The 21,362-nt window shown below is 42.5% G+C and overlaps 2 protein-coding genes across 16 annotated transcripts in view; both read left to right on the plus strand.

The window, feature by feature from the left end:
* LOC134457268 (MYND-type zinc finger-containing chromatin reader ZMYND8-like) overlaps positions 1-13,621 on the plus strand; it is a 37,020-nt gene extending 23,399 nt beyond the window's left edge. For 11 of the 15 annotated variants that reach the window (XM_063209196.1, XM_063209197.1, XM_063209189.1 and 8 more), the window contains 8 exons: positions 1,661-1,822; positions 2,311-2,868; positions 4,871-5,449; positions 5,783-5,937; positions 6,456-6,536; positions 7,545-7,623; positions 9,900-10,139; positions 12,476-13,621. In XM_063209196.1, the coding sequence (XP_063065266.1) occupies positions 1,661-1,822; positions 2,311-2,868; positions 4,871-5,449; positions 5,783-5,937; positions 6,456-6,536; positions 7,545-7,623; positions 9,900-10,139; positions 12,476-12,648 (2,027 nt within the window). In that variant the 3' untranslated portion in view covers positions 12,649-13,621. Of the gene's footprint in view, positions 1-1,660; positions 1,823-2,310; positions 2,869-4,870; positions 5,450-5,782; positions 5,938-6,455; positions 6,537-7,544; positions 7,624-9,899; positions 10,503-11,423; positions 11,502-12,475 lie in introns of those variants that run through there. The other 4 variants (XR_010036426.1, XR_010036427.1, XM_063209191.1 and 1 more) reach the window with 4 other exon arrangements.
* A 1,687-nt stretch (positions 13,622-15,308) lies between these two features.
* LOC134457271 (TRAF3-interacting JNK-activating modulator) overlaps positions 15,309-21,362 on the plus strand; it is a 12,469-nt gene continuing 6,415 nt past the window's right edge. Inside the window, exons 1-7 of the mRNA XM_063209201.1 lie at positions 15,309-15,733; positions 16,115-16,250; positions 16,710-16,767; positions 16,932-16,959; positions 17,094-17,123; positions 17,311-17,406; positions 20,061-20,132. Of these exons, the coding sequence (XP_063065271.1) occupies positions 15,332-15,733; positions 16,115-16,250; positions 16,710-16,767; positions 16,932-16,959; positions 17,094-17,123; positions 17,311-17,406; positions 20,061-20,132 (822 nt within the window). The 5' untranslated portion in view covers positions 15,309-15,331. The remainder of the gene's footprint in view (positions 15,734-16,114; positions 16,251-16,709; positions 16,768-16,931; positions 16,960-17,093; positions 17,124-17,310; positions 17,407-20,060; positions 20,133-21,362) is intronic.

The raw sequence follows: 21,362 nt of genomic DNA on the forward strand, positions 1-21,362 counted from the left end.
CAAGTTGTTGTAGTTTACTTGGGGTTGGGAGCAATATAAAAAACCTTCAGAGAAGGGACAGTTGGGATGAGTTTACTAACACTCCCTAGGCTTTGTTTTACAGTTGTAATGAGTTTGGTGACAGACCTTCATTGACACAGCAGAGGAGACATCGGGCTGCATATAGAAATTAATGTGTAATGAATGTGAATATAGACATAAATGTGTAATATGTTGTTCAGCCCTTTTAATGGGAGGAATTTGGAAAAAAAAACTGGCCCTGTGACCAGCACCCCTCATGTAGAATGTGTACGCCTACAGATATGTGTGGGGGAAAAGGCATAGCCTACCCTCTAAGACCCTTTTTGTCTATGCGTTAACAATTTCACAGTGCTCTTAAATTCTTATCTCTGCTCATTTTGTTTTATTATTGTTTCCCAGACCCCTGCCCTGAAAATGTGTTGTAAACAGAAATTATTCACTGTACTGCATTTTTTGACAATGACAATGTACTACTATTATACAAGTCATGGGTAAAATCTTATGTAGCCTTATTTCTCAAAATATAAATGGCTGAAATATAGGCCCAGGCCTACAGTTTCTCCATGCGCCAATGTCATACTGTAGTCATTGTTTTGCCGTTTTGCATTTACGCTGCAAGAATACACCCTCCCACCCCCCCCCAAAAAAAAAGGCCTGTGTGAGAAGACCCCCCCCCCCCCCCGCCCCCCCCCCCCCCCCCCGGACAAAATAAACCCCGGCTGCCCCCATAGTTTCCAAAATTTCTGTGGGAAACACTGTAGGAGATTCACAGAATGTTTATTTTGTTGATTTACAGAATGTATACTGCCTACTCACAAATCTTTTTCATGTGTATTTACCACCATACACAAGTACTCATTATTATGATGTGGAAATGTACACCTTTCATATGTGAATAGGTGGATCTTTTCCATGTCTGGCATTTTGAATTCCAGAGATGGACATTTATCTGTATAGCCTACTGTACTTTGGTCAGGCCAGTGAATATTAGTTTATTACTTGTCAAATATTTGTGATAAGATCAAATTTGTGAACAGGAATCATACATTTTGAAAATAAAAGACATTACATGCTCTAGCGTTAAGGCCTCCTTGACAACAGACACCCATCATATTCATTAGCTCTTTTGAATGGATTTCATATGAAACGGTACCAAATTACTTTTCCAATTATGTAAGTCACTCTGAGACTGCTAACCCCCCATATGTCCACCGTGACTGATAAATGTTCTTCAGGATATCACCCCCAACACACACACACACGCACACACACACACTCTGGTTGACCCTTCACCTATTACAAGATTACAAGAATTCTATGGGGTGGTGGATCATTCAGGCAGCATGCATCAGTCTCAGCAGAACAGGAGGCATGGTGCAACAAGTGTAGCGCGCCCACCAACCCCTCAACTGGAACATGCAAATTTTAGCTAGAGAAACGAAAAATGAAAAACAGGCAGCTGTGCCGTGTGTGTCTAAAAGGCGTCCTGAAAGTACGCGCTCCTCTCCAGCTGTCACTGGATGACTGGATGACCGATGACAAAAGCAGAAAAAATAATGAAAGACGCGTCAAGGGATGAGATCTCGTAAACAGTGGAGTGACATTGATTAGTAAAATATGTTGGTGTTTTTTCCCATAGACCGGATCAAAGCGGAGATGGACCTAAAGGAGTTAAGTGAATCCGTACAGCAGCAGCAGCAACAGCAGCAGCAGTTACAGGGGACACCAACGCGGCTCAGCTCTGCCAGGAGACCCCTCCGCAGCCTGGACAAGACTATTGAGAACTGCAAGGCCCAGCTTGGTAAACCAGCACATACAGTAGCTTCTGCTCACATTACTTACTGTATATACAGATTAACACCAAGGCAAAAGCGAAACACATCCACTTTGGCTGACATTACAAGTAGACGGAACCAAGACCATGACACAGCCAAAAAGCATACGTCTTTACTCACATTATAAATACATGTATGCACACAAACAAAACGACAAGGCAAAAAACACGTCTACTCTCATTACAAGTAGTACCATACAGACCAACACCATATAAGTACTATACAGACTAACACCATGACAGATTGGCAAGCATGATCATGTGTATTGCCATCAACCGAATGCTTCATGGAAGCACAGACTATGTAAACACAAAAGTTCAATTAGGTATTAATATTATGCTGTATTATTATTATACACTTTTAATTGTTAATTACAATTGTGGTAGGGTATGATAATGGTGGTATTCTGATAATACATTTTCATAACCAGTAAAAAAATAATCCACTGTCGCAGGAATTGATGAGCTCTCCGAAGACGTCTACCGCAATGTGGAGCACAGCGACTCTGAGGACTCTGACAAGTCGGACTCCAGCGACAGCGAGTACATGAGTGACGAGGACCAGAAGCCCAAGGGCCACGCTGGCTCAGCCAACAGCGCCGCCGCTAACGCCACCACTGACAAGGAGTCCAAGCGGAAGAGCCGCACCGCCTCTATGGAGAGGCCGGAGAGGAACGGGGGACTGCTCGGCGGAGGGTCATCAACGACGGGTGTAGCAGCTGGGACGCTGGGCCGAGTGGACAAGTCTGGAGCTGTGGAGGGCTCTATGGTCAAGAAGGAGAAACAGCAGCAGCACCACAACAGCAGCAGCAGAACGGAAAAGGATGAGAAGCCTCGGGGAGCATCACTGCCTCAGCAGCCGCAAAAGGCAGAGGCTAAAGCTGCATCCAGTGCAGCCGGTGCAGATGTGGACTCTGACTCAGATAAGGAGCTGGTCATCGACCTCGGGGAGGAGTCGGGAAGAGACAGGAAGAGAGCCAGGAGGGAGGCTCCGACAGCCCCCGCCATCAACAGTAAGGATCACGCAGCTTTCAAAACACTGTGGAGGGTACTGGCCAGGGGAGTATCCCAAGTCTCCCCTGGCTCTGTACTACCTGGTGAAATTAAACTGGAGATAGTGGTAAATCATATAATAACCTAGAACTCCGAGTGCAGACCTTCGCCAAGGAGGCTGTTTGATAAAACATTTGACTATGTTACAGCCTATTTGTATTTTAAGTCTTTCTGCCTTCTTTTTGCGGCGTTAGAAACTGGAATGTCAAAAATCTCCCTGTCCAATTAAATCTGCGGTCACTAAGGGCATCTAGATTTCTAGGCTAGAAATGGTGAAGAATCTTTTTAAAAATTCTGATTCTGGTTCGTGATCTGGATCACCACCAAAATGCAATCACTTGTTCCTTTTTAACTTTAAGTTTTAGCCAAATCCGTTACCCGGTTTTGGAGTTATCCTGCTGACAAACAGACAAACAGACAAACAAAACAAAAAATTCATAGGCAGGTACTTTGACTTGAATTTGTGGCTGAGGTGGCAACGCAACAAATGTCATATACCTACCATTGGAAAGTGGAGAAACTTTCCAATGACTCCAGGTATGTCTACAACTTGAATTGCAAAAAAGTAGGGTGACTCAAAACTTTTGAACGGTAGTATAGTAGTGGAGTATAGTAGTAGTAGAGTGCTTTATTGTCACTATATAGATACAGTGAGATGATGTTTGGAGGCATATATTAACAGTATAAGTAATGTGATAAGAAAAATGAAGATATAAAATATGCAATCAACTGATGATACAGAGCAAGTGCAGGATTCAAGTATTCACGTGTACACACACCAATTGCACCAGATTCTATCGGGGGGGGGGGGGGGGGGGGGGGGGGGGGGGGGGGGGGGGGGGTTGGTGCTTATTACTTAAAGTCTTATTACTTAAGTCTTGAAATAAGACCTTTAAGCAAGACACTCAATTATGGACCACAGTATTTGTAATTGTAATCAATTGATGTAATTGAGGCTCATGGCTCCTCTAAGGTCAGATATTGCTTTGTAGGACAGTAGTAAGCATACACTGAGCACATAACCAGTGAAATCACATTCACTAACGTAGGACTTGCTACAGAACAATATTATATGGACTAATTGGATATCTGGACACATGCTGAGAATGGATGAACCTAAGCGGGATGGCCTCCCAGTTGGATCTGTGTTGACTCCAGGCCTTGAACTAAAGGCCTGTTTACAGTATATCCTCTAATCTGGAGGTTGGCAAATAAACAAACCCAACAATCGGGGCCGGATTAAAATTGCCTGGGGTCCCTAGGCTATAAGTTGCTGTGGGCAAATTTCACGTTGAAATGACATGGCTAGTGGCAAAATTAGAAAACTAGGAATTAAGGATAACATTTCTGCCAGTTGTGGAGAGGGGTATTAGCAAGATTTAAAACTGTACTCAACTTTACAGATTCATTTTTCGATATTCCATCTTGTCACAATTCTTCAGTGTTTGTCTTTTGTGCCAATCAGGGACCCCCTGGAAGGTGGGGGCCCCTAGCTGCAGCCATATCTAGCCAGTGCGTTAATCCGTCCCTGCCAACAATAGGTCAGTGGGTCAGGACCAAGGCAATTAGAGCAATACCCTGTACAATGCTGTTTAAAAGTGGTTAACTCCAAAGTGTCAACTGTTTTCTCAAGCAATAGTATGTTGGAATCATTTAAACTGGTTAAATGTAAATGCTGCCATGTCATCATCCTTTTTCAAACTCTTTGAACACCACAATAAGTCATGAATTCAGAATTTTCACATTCATCTACTTAAGTGATTGTATTTATGTTTGTTTTTTAACACTAATATGCACTGGAGGGGTAACCAGATAAATTATTATGCACATTACGTTTGTGTCTTTAGAATGTGCCGAGTCTACGGCTGTAGTTTACAATTGCTTGATTTCTTCTCCCCAAAAGTCACTTCCTAGTTGCCCACTGTCTAATATTTTCTCAAAACATCGTTGACATCCTTACAGGTAAAGCTCCCTCGTCCAGCCACCCAGCATCCTCCTCCTTCTCTGCTGAAAACACCTCCTCAAGCACCCCCGCCGGTGGTGTGAAAGACTTCTCCCATCCTCCAGTGGGCACCCCCCTGAACCTGGTGTCCTTCCCAGCCCTGGCCTCCTCAACGCTGCCTCCTGGTGCCTCCTCCTCCTCCTCCAGCAACACCTCCTCATCTTCTCCAGCTGCCATTCCCACCACACTGCCTTCCTCCGCCATCGTATCGCCACCCTCCTCTTCCTCGCCTTCCAGCATGGTGAAGAAGCAGCGGCCTCTGCTGCCTAAAGACTCGGGGGCCTCGCCTCAGACTCTAACGCCGCAGCAGCAGCAGCAACAACAGCGCACAGTGGTGTGGAACCCCGCCACTGCCACCAGCGGCGCCAAGTTCCAGACGTCCTCGCAGAAGTGGCAAATGCAGAAGGTGCAGCAGCAGCAGGGACAGGGTACTCAGGTGCAGACGCAGGCACAGGCGCAGGTGCAGACGCAAGGCGTGTCTGCTGCACAGCAGGCCCAGTCGTCCAGCACGCGGTACCAGACCAGGCAATCGCTCAAAGGTGATTATCATTCAGGGAGTGCTTGTTGTCATTATGAAAGGGTGTCCAAAAGGTATTTTACTGATTTAGTAAAGGGTCTTGAAAAAAGTATTTTGCTGGTTTGTGTGTGTTTGAATTTGCGTGAGCATGCACGTGTGTCTGTGTGCGTGTATGTGTGTGAGCGCGCATTCTTTAGTTATGTTATAGTAATAGAAGTTAGAGGAACCAACATAAGGATGGAATTGTATACGTGTGTGTCTATGTCCGTCTCTTGTATCATTTATCTTTATTGAATTGGTTTTGCACCCCTCTGTTTCTCTCCTCATCCTCCCCACCCTGTCCCCTGTCGTATAGGAGCGCAACCAAAGGACTCTTCCCAGGCTGCTGCCTCAGCGTCTGCCTCTGTGTCCTCTTCCCTCCCGTCCTCCTCCTCCTCTTCGGCAGGAGACTTCACCATCCCCACCGGCTCCGCTGACCAGGCCGCTGACATCGCCAAGTACACCACTAAAGTACGTCACCTCCGGGTGAACTGAAGGGCTCAAGGGCCAGTGCTGATCCCTAGTGGAGGCGGGGGATGTAGTTGAAGCGTCTAAGTAAGAAAGGAACCAATTCCACACACTTCAGGTCTTGCACAAACAATGGTTTTACTGACATTTCACTGCGAGTTTATGAAGATCTGAAGACTGAACACTTGCACTGAAATCGATAAAGCCGTTTTTTTATCTTTACAAAAGACCTGAATTGCGTAAATTTGTTCCTGCTTTACTTAAACTCCAGATGACTGAAAATCCAGAGGTGATGTGTGCATTCACTGGATAAGTTCATCCAGTACATACAGGACTCATAGGAACGCTATTGTTATCTGTAATCAATCTCACTGTGAAACAATCCTGTTTTGAAGGCATAACATAGCCCATCACTGCACAAAATATGAACCACAAGTGATGTTTCAGTATCAGCATTGAATTTGACCCTTTCTTATTGGAGAGAGATTTAATGTTCCTTGTCACTTACGTTTTTATTTCAGATCATGGACGCAATCAAAGGGACGATGACTGAAATCTATAACGACCTGTCCAAAAACACGTCTGGAAACACCATTGCAGAGGTCAGCATTAGAAATGATTTTATCTATAACCTACATTGTGATGGAGATTATGACAGGAAGCGAGTGTGGGGAGAGAGACAGGAAAGGATCGGCAAATGACCCAGGCCAGAATGGAACCTGGGTCACCGGCTTAATAACCCAGTGCCCCACCATTAGGCCACGGCAGGGCCTACGGTAGCCCACCGTGATGTCTGACAGCCTCTGCCAATGCACTGTATGTAAGTCAGTGTACCTACTGTGGATTACACAGACCGGGAAAAAGGTTACACAGAGTTACCACAAATTATGCAATTCCAGTATTAGAATTAGTAATTGATTTGCAAGTCTTGCAATTATGCAATTAGTAACTGTAATTAGCTGGTCATGTTGCCCAGGTGGACGCCATTCTATTGCTGTCTCATCCGCTTAATCCACATTGTACGGTACTGTAAAAGTGCTATATTTTTAGGTCAGTAAGACCAGACTGTTTCACTGCTGGGTTGGGGTGGGTCTTAAATACTTGAGTTATGCCCACACACACAATACAAAATTTTGTGTTCATTATTTTGGACAGATCTTTCTCACAGTGTCATAATCACACAATATCTCTCAATTCTTACAAAATAATGTCTTTGACCACTGTCTTAAAAAGTGATACCTCTTCAAGGTTTCCTAATTTGGAATTTGTTTTATTGTTGCTTTTATTTATGTTCATGGAAGAAAAATTCTAGAACGCATCTGTTGATTTTTATTTTTTCATTTCAATTCAGCTGTTTGCAGCAGCAACACTTTCTGTGCATGTCAATTGCGAACACGTTTCTGAGACAAATGTATCTTTATAATGGAGACATTGGTGATCTATGGAACATCACTGCCAGCCCAAGACCTTTGGCCATGACGAGATGTTGCATCAGAAGGGCTGTGCTTTTGAAGCCCAGATTACCGTGTAAGACAATTTGACGGCCGACGGGCCTCTCCAAACGGATTTGACCAATCTCATTATCTCTATGCATACGTGTGTGTGTGCAGATCCGCCGGCTGAGGATAGAGATTGACAAACTCCAGTGGCTCCACCAGCAAGAGCTCTCCGAGATGAAACACAATCTGGGTAAGGCCATCGGCACACTTCAAAAACAGTCCCAACTAAGGTGCTGAACTGGTTACACGTATGTAAGAACCCATAACGTAATAACTAGCCATTACGTAATAACTGCCCATTCCGTAATAATTTGGGCTCATTTGAACGTAATAAAGCCCATAAGGTAATAACTTGGCCATATGTAGTAACACTTCCCTACCCATAACGTAATAACGTTCTGCCCATAACGTAATAAGTTATTATGTTATAATACGTTATAGGCAGGTTATTGCGTTATTGGCCTTACACAAAAAAAGCTTTAATAATGTAATCTGCCCTGCAAAGCAAAAAGGCAGTAACTGCATTGCTGTTTAAAATGACTAACTATAACTTTAATGCCATATATATCAAAGTCTACAGATAAATAAAATGATTGATTTGGAAAAAGGGTGGTAATATAAAGTAACAAAAATGTCACATTTCAGTAATATCCCAAAAACCACTTATGCTGGATTGCAGCATCATTTTAAAGTCAACTGACTCAGTTTTGAGCTCTACGCAGTTACTGCCTTTTTGCTTTGTAGGGCAGTAATGATGATGCCAATAACGTAATAACTGCCAGTAACGTAATAATTTTAATAATTTCTAAACCCTGGTTTTAAAAATGTCCCATTTAGGAGGCTAATAGGCACCTGTCCACATGTCGTGTTTATACGTAAGCGTATTAAAAATATACGCAAAAATGAAAATGAAATGAAATGAAATTGAAAATGAATGGGATGCTATGTCTGGTGAGTTAGAATGTCATCACCTCCAAAGCACCTACACGTGGCATGGAAATCTACGGGTATATTGAAGAGTGAAGTGTGGGTCACCAGACCAAACAAACAAAAACAGCTGAGAGCAAAGCATCAAGGATATCTAGGCTTCCATAACTCCCATGCAATGCCCTGCCATTGACTTCAATGTTAAACGCAGCATTCCAGTTACAGCGTATGACCAAGTTTTGAACATCGAAATGTAATTTAGAAGAGTAGTGAGAGAGTAGACTTTTATTGTCACTATACAAATATAGCGAGATTGTGTTTAGTAGCAACCCACAAATGCCCACAAAATAAAAGATTAAACAGTAAATAAATAATATATAAAAATCCATAAAAATCCATGTGCATGTCACAGTATCGATAGTCCTGAAGTATTGAGGGGGGGCAGGTGACGTATTGCGTTCAAGAGTCTAATGGCAGTTGGATAAAAGCTGTCCTTCATTCTCGTAGTGCGGGCACGCAGAGTCCTAAAGCGCCTGCCAGATGGTAGCATGGTGAAGAGCCTGTGACCAGGGTGTGTGTGATCTTTAAGGATGTTTAATGCTCTGTTTGTGCAGCGTGTATGGTGGATCTCCTCAAGTGTGGGTAGTTGGCACCCAATGATTCTCTCTGCTGTTTTAATGATGCGCTGTAACATCTTCTTGTTGTCGTGTGTGCAGCTGGTGTACCAAGATGTGATGCTGTATGTAATTACTGATTCAATTGTACACCTGTAGAAGTTAGTGAGCAGATCTCGTGGTAGCTGGGCCTTCTTTAGAGTGCGAAGGAAGGTACCAAATGCCAACTGTTTTGATGTAAATGGGAAAAAAAAGAAAGAAATTTGTATTACAACACTACAAAACTGTTTTGCTTAATAATTTGGAACAGAGCATTTTGGGCATTTTAAGTTTTTTGTTATTTAAAAAAATACCGTTATCATTGGAAGGTTCATTCAAAAACTTTTGAATTGTACTCTAATGGCCGATTACTTGAAAATTATGACGACTGTCATTTCTATTGATTATTTAGGAAAACGGCAAAAAATGTCATTTGCGTAATAATGTGAAATGCGGTGTATTATCTATAGGAATACATCAAGGTGGTGATAACAACTCGTGAAAACTGACAAATTTGTGAATGGGCAACAAGACACATTATGATGGTGAATGAGCAACACCTAAAGTATACCGTGTCAACTCCTATTCCTTCATTACAGATACTTTCCATGTCACGAATGTGCATAAGTCATATGTTTGTGAGTGGGTGATGACTATGGTGTTAGTATTGGTTTATTGAGTGCATGTGGTGTGTTTGTGCGTGCTTGCGCATCTACGGGTACGTGCATGTGTGTGGTTGTGGGTGTCTGCGTCTCAAATTCATATTTGTTTTATTGGCATGCCTATGTATATCAGTGTTGACAAGGCTTACAAGCAACAATAACAAAACGACAACACAAGGACATACTGAAGAGCAACTCAACATCTCTCCTCTCTCTCTCTCCAGAGCTGACGATGGCGGAGATGCGTCAGAGCCTGGAGCAGGAGCGTGAGCGGCTGGTGGCGGAGGTGCGTAAGCAGAGCGAGGCGGAGCGTCAGCAGGCGGTGGACGAGACCAAGAAGAAGCAATGGTGTGCCAACTGCCGCAAGGAGGCCATCTTCTACTGCTGCTGGAACACCAGCTACTGCGACTACCCCTGCCAGCAGGCCCACTGGCCCGAGCACATGAAGTCCTGCACGCAGTCAGGTACAGCAACATGAGGTACTACACCAAGTCCAAACCAACCTGAGGTACTACACCTAAACCCTATACCGTGTCAGGTGCAGCAACATGAGGTACTACACCAAGTCCAAACCAACCTGAGGTACTACACCTAAACCCTATACCGTGTCAGGTGCAGCAACATGAGGTACTACACCAAGTCCAAACCAACCTGAGGTACTATACCTAAATCCTATACCCTGTCAGGTACAGCAACATGAGGTACTACACCAAGTCCAACCAGTCTACACAAAATCCTATACCCAGTCAGGAGTACTACACAAAATCCTATACCCAGTCAGGAGTACTACACACAATCCTATACCCAGTCAGGTACAGCAACATGAGGTACTACACCAAGTCCAAACCAACCTGAGGTACTACACAAAATCCTATACCCTGTCAGGTGCAGCGAAATCACACAGTCAGGTATAGCCACCTGAGGTACTAGGTGAAGTCCGAGCCATACCCTACCTACATAAGAACTCAAAGTCCTGCAGTGGAGTTGTAATGGGGGACAAAAACCTCCCGTCCTCTCATGTGCTTCTGTCATCAGTGACATCTGGCAGCGTCATAATGAGGCCTTATGTTTAATTCAATATCTCACAAAAGCGCAATTCCCCACTTTCTCATTTTCAATCGGGATGTTGAATGGGGAAACGTTGTTCTGCCTTTGCTGACAGTGGGGAAACTTTTATATTGTTCTCCACGGAGGCAGGGCATCAGTAAAGCGTGAGACCACAAGCATAGGTGGAGGACAGGAGTGAGGATAATGGAATGTACTCAAGGTCTGGCCTGCCGCCGTGCACTCAAACACCTAGTAATCCTTCAAACAGTCCAGTGCAGTCATTTAAGATGGTATCCTAAGTCCGGAACACAGCCAGGCTAAGTCAGTGCATGACCCCTAAACATGACTTTGGTCTAGTCTGGAACTGGGATTTTCAGTGTCCTGCTCTCATTTACTGATCAAATAGAAAACAACCAAATGGCTAACACTGTTTTGAAAAGAAGCATGAAAATGTATAACTGTTTAAGAATGTGGAATGAATCGAAAGTATTGGTTTGTCATGTTTATTTTAAAGTGATGGGCCGATTGTTGACTTCTCACTGTGTTATTAGCCTTGTTTTCCATATTATTTTGATGAATCGTACAATGTTTGTGACAGGTTGCTTTGTCTAACGTTACCTTCAAGGCCAGATATTCTTCATAAAGTTTGAGATAGCTTTGCCTTAGAAATAGGTCAGTAACAAAAATCCACACATTTTCAGGCAGCTCGGTAGCTCATCGATAGATGTCCAAAAGCAATCAGATTTGTCACCACCAGGGAAGACAGCCAAAAAATAAAGGTACAGCCTTTCCGTCTAGTGTTAGTTTCCATATGTTAATGTTTATTGTGCATTTGGTAAAATCATGGGGCACCAATCTGGTTTTGCTGGCGACTGTTGAATTGGCTTGCATGTTTGGGCCTGCTTTTGACATGTGCAACCAGCCCACTATAACAACACCACAGCAACTTAACATATGGAATGGCGTATTTATATTTCGTGATACTATATGTGCGTTAATGTCAGACCTATCCATCCTGGCCTCAGAGAATTAAAAAAAAAACTATGCCACTTACCATATTCCTTATACCTGAACATGGGCAATATCACAAAACTACATATTCAATCTACCAGCCATTTAGCCTTGATTACTATTATCCTGTTCAGGTTATTGTTGGATAAAGTATGTGGCAGTTTTTACCTTCTCAAGTCAGGATCGATAGCTCTGAATGTTATTAGTATGAATGTTAGGTGCAGTAGTGAGAACGTTATTGTTTTTTTCTTATAGTGTTTTCATTCCTTTCAGGCCCAGTAGTAGCGTCCCATTCTTTCAGCTTTGGCCTTGTGTTTGATATCATCCTCTCAATCATTCCTTTAGCATGCTTGTTTTTTATAGCGCTGAGTTAATGTGTGTTTGATGTGTTTAATGGCAATGTGTTTAATGATTTGTCTTTAGAATGGACCTTTTGGATGTTATATTTATGGATGTCAATGTTTTTTTTTTTTGTGACTTGCGGCATACTCTCAGAATTTTTTTTTCTGAAATAATATCCTTATTATGAACTTAGTATAATATTTATGCACTTAATAATGTACTCAATAATCCACTTGAATTATGTATCATTTACCTTGATAAAATGTGCCACTACCATGATGATATGAGCTAAAAAAAAATAAAACAAATATTTTAATACCTTTTTGTATGATTCACTCAATCAGCATTTGTTTCTTTGCACCCCCCTCTCCCCTCTCCCCACTCCCCACTCTATAAACAGCCACTGCATCCCAGCAGGAGACGGAGGCGGTCGCCCCATCGGAAGCTCTGGCCAGACCATCCGGCCAGTCCCCCAGCGCCCAGCAGCATCCCTCCCCAGCCATGGCTGCCTCTGGCCAGGCCAACAGAGACCCTTCACCCGCCTCCTCTGGCCCAGGAGTCAGCGTCTCCTAACCTTATACATACCCTCCACAGTGAGGGGAACCCTGGATTCAGAAGCTATAGTCCAGTGCCACATTCTCCATCTAACCTTGTTTTTACGTGTACAATTAAAACATTTGGGCAGGTAAAAGTAGGTCTTGGATTATGTGGCACTGGATTGTAGCTCTGAATCCAGGTTGCCCATCACTGAACCTACACACCCCCTCCTCACGCACTGCTCCGCTCACTGCCTGTGTGCCTGTACATAAATATACAGTATATTGTTATTATTATTAATATTATAAATGTTGTATCTGTATGTCACCGCGTTCTTGTCACATACGTCTTATACTATGGACCTGTATTGCAAAGGCCGGACTGAGCTTCATACACCTCCTTTGGGTATGGAAGGGCTGCAAACGATTACCCATCATCACCACATCAAGGAATTGTGGATGACATCAAAATGAAAAATTGTGTTTTATATATATATATATATATATAATTTTTTATTTTGCCTGTTTTTTTTATTTTGTTTTTGTTTCTACGACTTTTGTTTTGGTCCTTAACAAATGTGGGCGAAGCACCACAATGAAAATATCAAATATTGTAAATGTGAAACATCTTTTATACGACACATATAGTTCATGGGGGGAAAAAAACTTTTTACAGAAATGGTGGTTGCACTTTGAAGTGCCTGCTGGAGATATCATTCATATCATTCTATGAACTGTGGAAATAAAACTGTTTTGTGAATAGATGGGCTATCGGAATATCCATTTCAAGACTACATGAACTCGTCATCACTTACACTATGAAAGACTCTTCAGACTCTGTACTGTGACTGTAAGCACAGAGAAAGGAGCTCACAAGAGAAGAAACCTCATGCAGGAGAACATTAAATGGCTGTGCATTTCTTGTGAGCATGTATTTTTTTCTGTCTATGTCTCACAAATGTTATTGTTTACATATTGTAAATAAAAAGTGGGGTTGGTGGTAAACTTAATATTTGTCTGTGTCCTTTAATACTTTGCGGCTGGATCTGAAGCAGTGTGTGTTTGGCTGTGGATTTTAAAGAAGAAAAAAAAAAGAAATCTTGATCACACCATAGGTGTTATTTCACAACACACTGCATTCCCTGCTTCCTCCACATCCTTTAGAGCTGTGTAAGAGACTTTACCACCACCTGCTGGTGAGTTTGGAAACTGAAATTGAAATCATGCCAATGACAGGAGGTTTCACAGCAGTGAACCTCTGACTACTATACAAACAGATCCAAATCAGGAAGTTGGATTTAATGGCTTCCTTGTTGATAAACCTGCAGCCAGGGTATTTCAACGGCATTTCTGTGAAATGTGCCCAAGGCTTTTTCACACAAGTTTATTTTTGGAGTGCTGAAAGATCACTTATGGCTAAGAAAATGAGCCAAAACTAGGCCCAAGTTGCCATGCCCATATAAAGAACATTTTAAACTGTACGTGCCACGACAGATTGTACATGCACACACACAGGCGCACACACACACAGTCACTGGTCTAATCAGGGCACACATGCATGTGTGGCACCGCTCCCATCATGGCTGTGTGTGGCGATATAGAGGAACTCACTCAGATGCTGCAGCCCTCTGCTACTTCCTGTTTTACTCGAGTGTTACACGAGTGCAGTTGCTCTCTCTCTCTCTCTCTCTCTCTCTCTCTCTCTCTCTCTCTCTCTCTCTCTCTCTCTCTCCTTTTTTGTGTTGACAAAGTTGACAGTGGAGCTTCGGGGCTGCTTGATACAGCCACTATAGTTCTCAGCTATGGAAATTGAGGAGTTTTGAACACAGGAATGACCCAAGTAGAAACACGTGTTGCCGGCTATTATGTGACGGTATGTCCTAAAAAATGTATCTTATTTTTTATCTTATTTACAACAGTTTTGTTGTAATATTTGTTTTTCTTTTTTGTTGCCTTTCTGTCTGCTTACCACTTGCAATATGTGATTACTGCTGTACTGCATTGTTTTCCCATTTATAGGTTACTGTTTAGTGGAATCTCAATGTTGCTTTGACATTGAACAAATTTCATGTGCCTTACACAAAGGATTTTTTAAGATGACGTAAAGAAGTAAATGCATCTGTCATCTTGAGGCCATCAGTAGAGGTCAAATCAGGCAGGTCACGTAAACTATCTTTGTATGCTTGAAATATTAATTTCACACTTTCACACTCATTTCTCATTCAGCTAACCCAATCAGGAATTCTTGCTGAAATTGTACGGATCAGTGCTTTTGTGTGACAAGTCAGTGACAGGACAGACCCACCCAGGCTGAGGTGCAGAAATTCAGGCTTGGTACAGGGACTTGCTGCCTTCATGGGGGCCAGCGACAGGACAGACACCCAGACTGAGGTGCAGCGTTTCTGGCTTGGTTGAGGACACTGGCTGCCTTCAGGTCTGTCTGTACCAGTGATGGGACATACACACACCCAGACTGAGGTGCAGCATTTCAGGGTTGTTGTTTAGGGTACTGACTGCCTTGAGGGCCAGTGACTGTACAGGACACCCAGACGAAGGTGCATCATATCTGGCTTGGTTGAGAAGCAATTGAGGCTTGGTGGACAGGACTGTCTGCCTCGATGGCCAGACAGATCACCCACCCAGACTGAGGTGCAGCATTTCAGGCTTGTTGCTTGAGAGGACCAGCTGCCGCAGCCAGCCAGCAGCGATGGTGCAGCAGCATGTGGCTCCTGGAGAGAGAGTATGACATCCGGGCGGAGGAGCGCGCCGTCAGGAACGAGCACCTGAGGGACCAGCACAACCGCACGGCGTGCCGCAGCCCCTCGCGAGAGGCCGATGTCCTCTGGTTCAAGCAGGAGCAGAGGCACAAGCGTCAGCAGGAGTTTGCCAAGAGGAGGCCCAATACCGACACCACCACCACATCCACTACCACCACCACCACGATAGTAGAGGGCAGAGCTGGTGCCTCAGGGTCCAGCAAGTTCAAAGTGACGGCTGTGAAGCGGCCCATTGGCACCAGATTAGGGCCGCCCGCACGTGGCATGCTGACGTCAACCAGACGTCCACTGATAACGCTGGACGGCATGGGAATCCCAAAAGATGACGTCAAATCTACCTCAAAGGTCTGTCTCACTGTTATGAAAAAAACACACACCAGTACTTATCTATGATATGAGTGGGGCAACTCATATACGTAGGAAAATGCTGATACCCCTCATGTTTTTACAACATGTGAATGTTTAGTCTCTTTCAGCACATTTTAAACTAATATTTAATTATGTATTTAATATTCTATTAACTAACTACTAGCTATTTAGCTGTCTCACTTTTGCACTTTGATTTGGACCACCATGTGCTTGACTCTTAACCTGGCTCTCGCCAGACAGGAGTGTTTCCACACAGATCCGCAAAGGCAAAAACCATATTCATCCGGCAAGGGCCAGGTTAATTGAGCCTCCGATAAAAACAGTAAAGAATTGAAGTTTATGCTGTGTGTATTGCAGAGTTCCTGTAGTATGCAGGTGAGGTCCGGTGGAAAGGCAGGTGAGTTGGCAGCCAAGCAGGCTCGCCTGAACCTCATCTCCACAGTGAGGACGCAGGTCCACCACAAGAGAACCATCACAACCAAAAAAGAAAGAGGTGAGTTCTTCCCAGTGTATACTGTATGCCCTTGGTCTCCAAACAAAGGTGTGCGAGCCAAATCCAGCCCGGGCATGGCAAACATTTGGCCCGCCATGAGGTCAGAACAAATGAAAACATAAATGTGTGTGATTTTTGATCGCCAAAACGTCAGTGGGTCATAAACTTATCTCTCCAAAGCATTCACAGAGTTAGATATTATGATAACAGTCTCATACAGTAACATACATTGACAAGAAGGGAAAATCTATTTTCTGTCCAGACATCTAACTTGGTTCTCATTGGGTTGGGGCGTCGGTTTGGCCCGCAGCCTCACTTGCTGTACAAATTTGGCCCTTGGAGAAAAATAATTGGAGACCACTGCTGCATGCCATGCTATGATTGTCAAAAATGTAATTTGAACACAATACAATACAGATCTGTGCTCTGATCATGTTTTCCTACCTCTTCCAAATACAGTAGTTCTTGGAGAGAAAAACCAACAAAAGACACAACAGACTCCTGACATGCAGACAGAGTAAGTGCACAGCTGGATAAGTTATATAACAGTAATTAATTGCTACATAGTAATGATATAATAACAAGATAGCCAAGAAAAACACAGTAACAAAAGCACACTGAATCATGCCTGAAACATACTGCATTTATATTCATGTTCATATTATCTGTCTTACACTCTAGGCCTGGTGTTGTTGCAGTGAAAGAAGAAGTAAGTTCGAAGCAACAATTTGGATAGAACATTTAACAGTCCTACATTTTCTACAATTTTACTATTGTATTATATTTTTGTCTTTTTTTTTTTACCAATTTCTTCTGTTCTTTTCCTTTTTTTGGCAACTATAGGATGTTCTCCTTCTGACTGACTACCTACAGGTACTATGCAGTAACTACATTATTTGAAACCCTACTATATTTACAGCTCTGAAAATAGATGATACATGGAGCTCCTAGTTGGTAACCCTGGGGGCAATTTAAGTTAACTCCCCCCAGAGGAGTAATAATGATTATCTGATGGGGTAAGTGACTGGGCCTGTGCTATACTGTTGTCCCGTCTCCATAGGAGGCTCTGGCCAGAGAGGCTGCCTTGAGGATGAAGCTGACATCCCTCCAGCGCAACACAGCAACACTGCTCCGCTCCACAGAATTCCTGTGGAAGGTCAGATTCTTATCTCCTCTCTATTATAGTGTGTTATATTATAGCTTATTATGTTATAGTTTCTACCATAATATAATATAATATAATGTAATATAATATAATATAATATAATATAATATAATATAATATAATATAATATAATATAATATAATATAACCCAATAAAACCTATTATATTATATTATATTATATTATATTATATTATATTATATTATATTATATTATATTATATTATATTAATGGTCTTGTTTATCCAAAGCGACTTACAAAGGAGGACACCAACATACACAGTTTGCACACCAACATACACTGTTTGTTTACTGTTTGTTTACTATTCTTTTATATAAAGGAGTATAATGCAAGAGGAAAGCGTTGGCCCGTCTCTAATTCTCTCTAATACGCCACCTAGCTGTTGTTTTGGTAGTGCAGCACCTGGTGCTGTTGCACTCTCACTGATGTGTGAGGATGGGGGACAATATGTCAAAAAGGGTCTCCATACACATGTTTTTGTCCTTTTTTTTTCTTCAACGACAATCTCCCAATTTTGAAGCATTAACATTTGTTTAACCTTTTGTTCGTATGTAGGTGAGACAGTTTATAGATCTGGTACGAGCTAGTATTAGCATCTGATATCGGCCAAACAACCATCTGAGGCAAAATGCAAATGTAGTGACAGTTTGGTGGTAAGTGAAATAAAGAATGTCCACCACACAGCAGGATCTCAGATTCCATGCTTGATGCAGCAGTCACCATTATGACAGTGCAGTTCTAGAATGGAATTCGGAATGTTAGCATGTGAGTGTGAATTAATGACAGAACAATGCATGAGGGTTGTCACTTCAACTTCTCCATTTGCACAGTTTGGGTGTGCAGTGAGGGCACAATCTGCTGCACCATGTCCCACTGCATATTTCTCTCAGTCAAAAAGGTAAGCCAGTGAGATCTGTTAGCCAGCTGCCTCTTATAAAAAAAAAAAAAAATAGCGCATCATTTGTAATGAACATTTAAAGCAGATTAGATATTGTTGAAGCAGGTTTTTAGAGAGTGAAATGGGATTTCCGTTTTTATTTTACATTCAGGCATCCAAAATTGAAGGAGAAGCCAAAAGACAGGTAACAAGACTGATTATGAAAGCTCTAATTTTGTCTCTGTATGAGAATACACTTTATTCTTATTTTTTATTTTTTACACTTTTACTTCCATGTTCACTTTCACTTCTATCTATGTTTGTGTCAGGGGGCACTGCTATTTTGCAGTATTTGAATACTTCAGTGAACACATCGTGTCCTGTAGAGCAATGGCTCATTTTGTTCATACAGTGCATTCAGCTACAGAGATACGTATTATCAGCATCATCTTAGTTAAGCCAGACAGGCACTATTTCAGACACAGGAAGGGAGGGAGGGGCAAAGTGGATGTAGACATTCAATGTTTCTTACCCATGTGTCTCCACATCTATCTTGGGTGGGGTCAGAGTACATATTTATTTATAAAGTGCAGGACTCAAGTTTATGAGCCATGAGATTGTCATTGCTCTGAGTTCCCTTTTTTATATTACTGTACTGAACACACGATGGATTGAGATATAAGAAGTAGTATTCCAGTGGAAAGTATGCTTCTCTCTTGACCACACGTTTAGTTGAGACTCAACACACTGTTGCATTACCTTCTGTATCACACCCTGGATTTTGTATCATGCCAGTGTGGATGTGAATAGGGAAATGATGGCAAGTTAGTGGGCATCAAAGTACCTCTGCATCTTTTGTCATTTGATTTTTTACTCAACTACCGTTATTTAAATACAAGTAGAAATCATTGTCATTATTTTCTACTATTTAAATGCCTGTTTTATGCAACATCCTTGAGTTTTTGTAGTTGAGAGTAGTATGACAGAACTAATTAGCCTCTGAGTTTATACTGAATTTTAGTCAAATGAAAACACTTGACCCATTGATGCCTGAAGCACCTGCAGAAATTGGTGCTAAATGCCTAAGCCCTTTTTGGGCATTGGTACTTTCTCAGCCTCTGAAGCACATAAAAACACGAGATAAGTTGCATTTAAAAGCTAAGACACTCGTCTTGCATTACAATGTGTTACTTTAGATCTAACATGCCAACATTTTTAATATAAATATCTAGGTTATTTTCCACCCAACGCGCTCTTCCGTCTTGTTGGTGCGTCTCTGAAGTAATCTAGTAGTAGGGAATGGATCGCACTCAATTTTTCTTCTTTCTTGTGGTTTTATTTTATCTTTGCAGGGACTGACATGACGGACGTTTCGGCTGCACCAGTGACACTGAAGAAGGCTCTGTGCAGCCGAAACGTCTGTCATGTCAGTCCCTGCAAAGATAAAATAAAATAAAACCACAAGAAAGAAGAAAAATTGAGTGCGATCCATTCCCTACTAATAGTATAAATATCTAAAAACTTATGAGCCGGAATGTTGTATCATGCCGGCGCCAGGGTCAATGTTGCGCTACGCAACATCCAGCATCAATGGGTTAAGCCACACAGCTAACTTTTTACAATTGCGACTCAGGAAGAGGATGGAGTTGCCTATTATGCTGATTTTTGCGTGTGTGTGTTTTTTCCCTCCTCCTCTCTACACCACATGCTCACGCGTCTCGTCTGTCTACTTCCTCTGCCTCCAACAGACGCGCTGCAGCGAGGACCTCCTGAGGAGTCAGATCAAAGCCCTGGAGTCTCAAGTGCAAGTCTGCACCCAGGTAAGGCACCTTTCACTGGCCAGTGGGGTTAGAAGACACAGACATCTGGGCTACACCCAGGTAAGCAGGGCTCTAAATTAACTTTTTTAATCACTAGCCAAAATGGGTCACTCACTAATGGGTCAAAGTGGCGAGTACATTGGTCTTTTCTACCAGCCAAAATGACATTTCAGTAGCATTTGACCGGTTGGCTGGTATTAATTTAGAGCCCTGCTCTAACTGGCTCTGGAGTTTTGAGTGCAGGTCTGAACTCAGGTAACACACTTTTAAGTGGTCCACTTTTAAGTGGTAAAAAAAGGCACATAGGCCAGGTCTTAACCCAGGTAAGACACATTTAACTGGCTGGTAACACACTTTTAAGTGGTCCACTTTTAAGTGGTTATAAGGCACATAGGCCAGGTCTTAACCCAGGTAAGACACATTTAACTGGCTGGTGAGGTTATAAGTCAGAAGTGCAGGTCTGCATCCAGGTAAGCCACACTTAGCTGGTCTGTGAGGTTATAACACACATACTGTAAGCCTGGTCTGCATGAATGTAAGACACCTAAGTCTGGCCTGTGAGGGTAAGACCTGCAAGTCTGATATGTGTGGACTAGACGTGCAAGCACAATCTGTACATTGTCAGCCATATAAACAAGAGGTTAGGATCATAATATGTCAGAGTCTGACATGTAGCTTGAGCCAGATGTGTTTAAGGTTACACATAAGCCTGAAGTGTTGGACAGAATAAGAAACAAAAAGACATGAAAAGTGACAATTGATCATCTATGAATGACAGGTAAGCCTGGCCTATGATGAAGGTAAGATGTGCAGCATGACCTGTGTGATGTCCAGCATGTCCAGACCAGTTAAGCGTTGTGAGGGTAATTGACATGCAAATCTATAATATAGGGGGGTAGCTCAAGTAAGCTTTACCATAAGACACAAGGCTATAAAGCAAAAGACATAACACCTCCTTGTCTAAAGTCTAAATGCCGAACCCCAGAAGTTTGTTCAATGAAAAAGAGATAAGGTCCAAGGAGCACCAGGGACATATTGCTTTTGTCGAGTTTATCTTAAATCTATGATCTTATCTATTCGCCTGGGGGAAGAGTTGAGAGAATATAAAGCAACTGCCCTCAGAAAGTGATCTGGTATGAATGACCTTTACGCTTGAGGATGTGAGGAAATATAAGGCCCTATCTGGAGAAGCTGACTGCCTTTAGGAAGCGCTTCAGTTCCCATGGTTAT

This window comes from Engraulis encrasicolus, chromosome 10 (genome assembly GCF_034702125.1).
Source record: "Engraulis encrasicolus isolate BLACKSEA-1 chromosome 10, IST_EnEncr_1.0, whole genome shotgun sequence".
Lineage (NCBI taxonomy): Eukaryota > Metazoa > Chordata > Actinopteri > Clupeiformes > Engraulidae > Engraulis > Engraulis encrasicolus.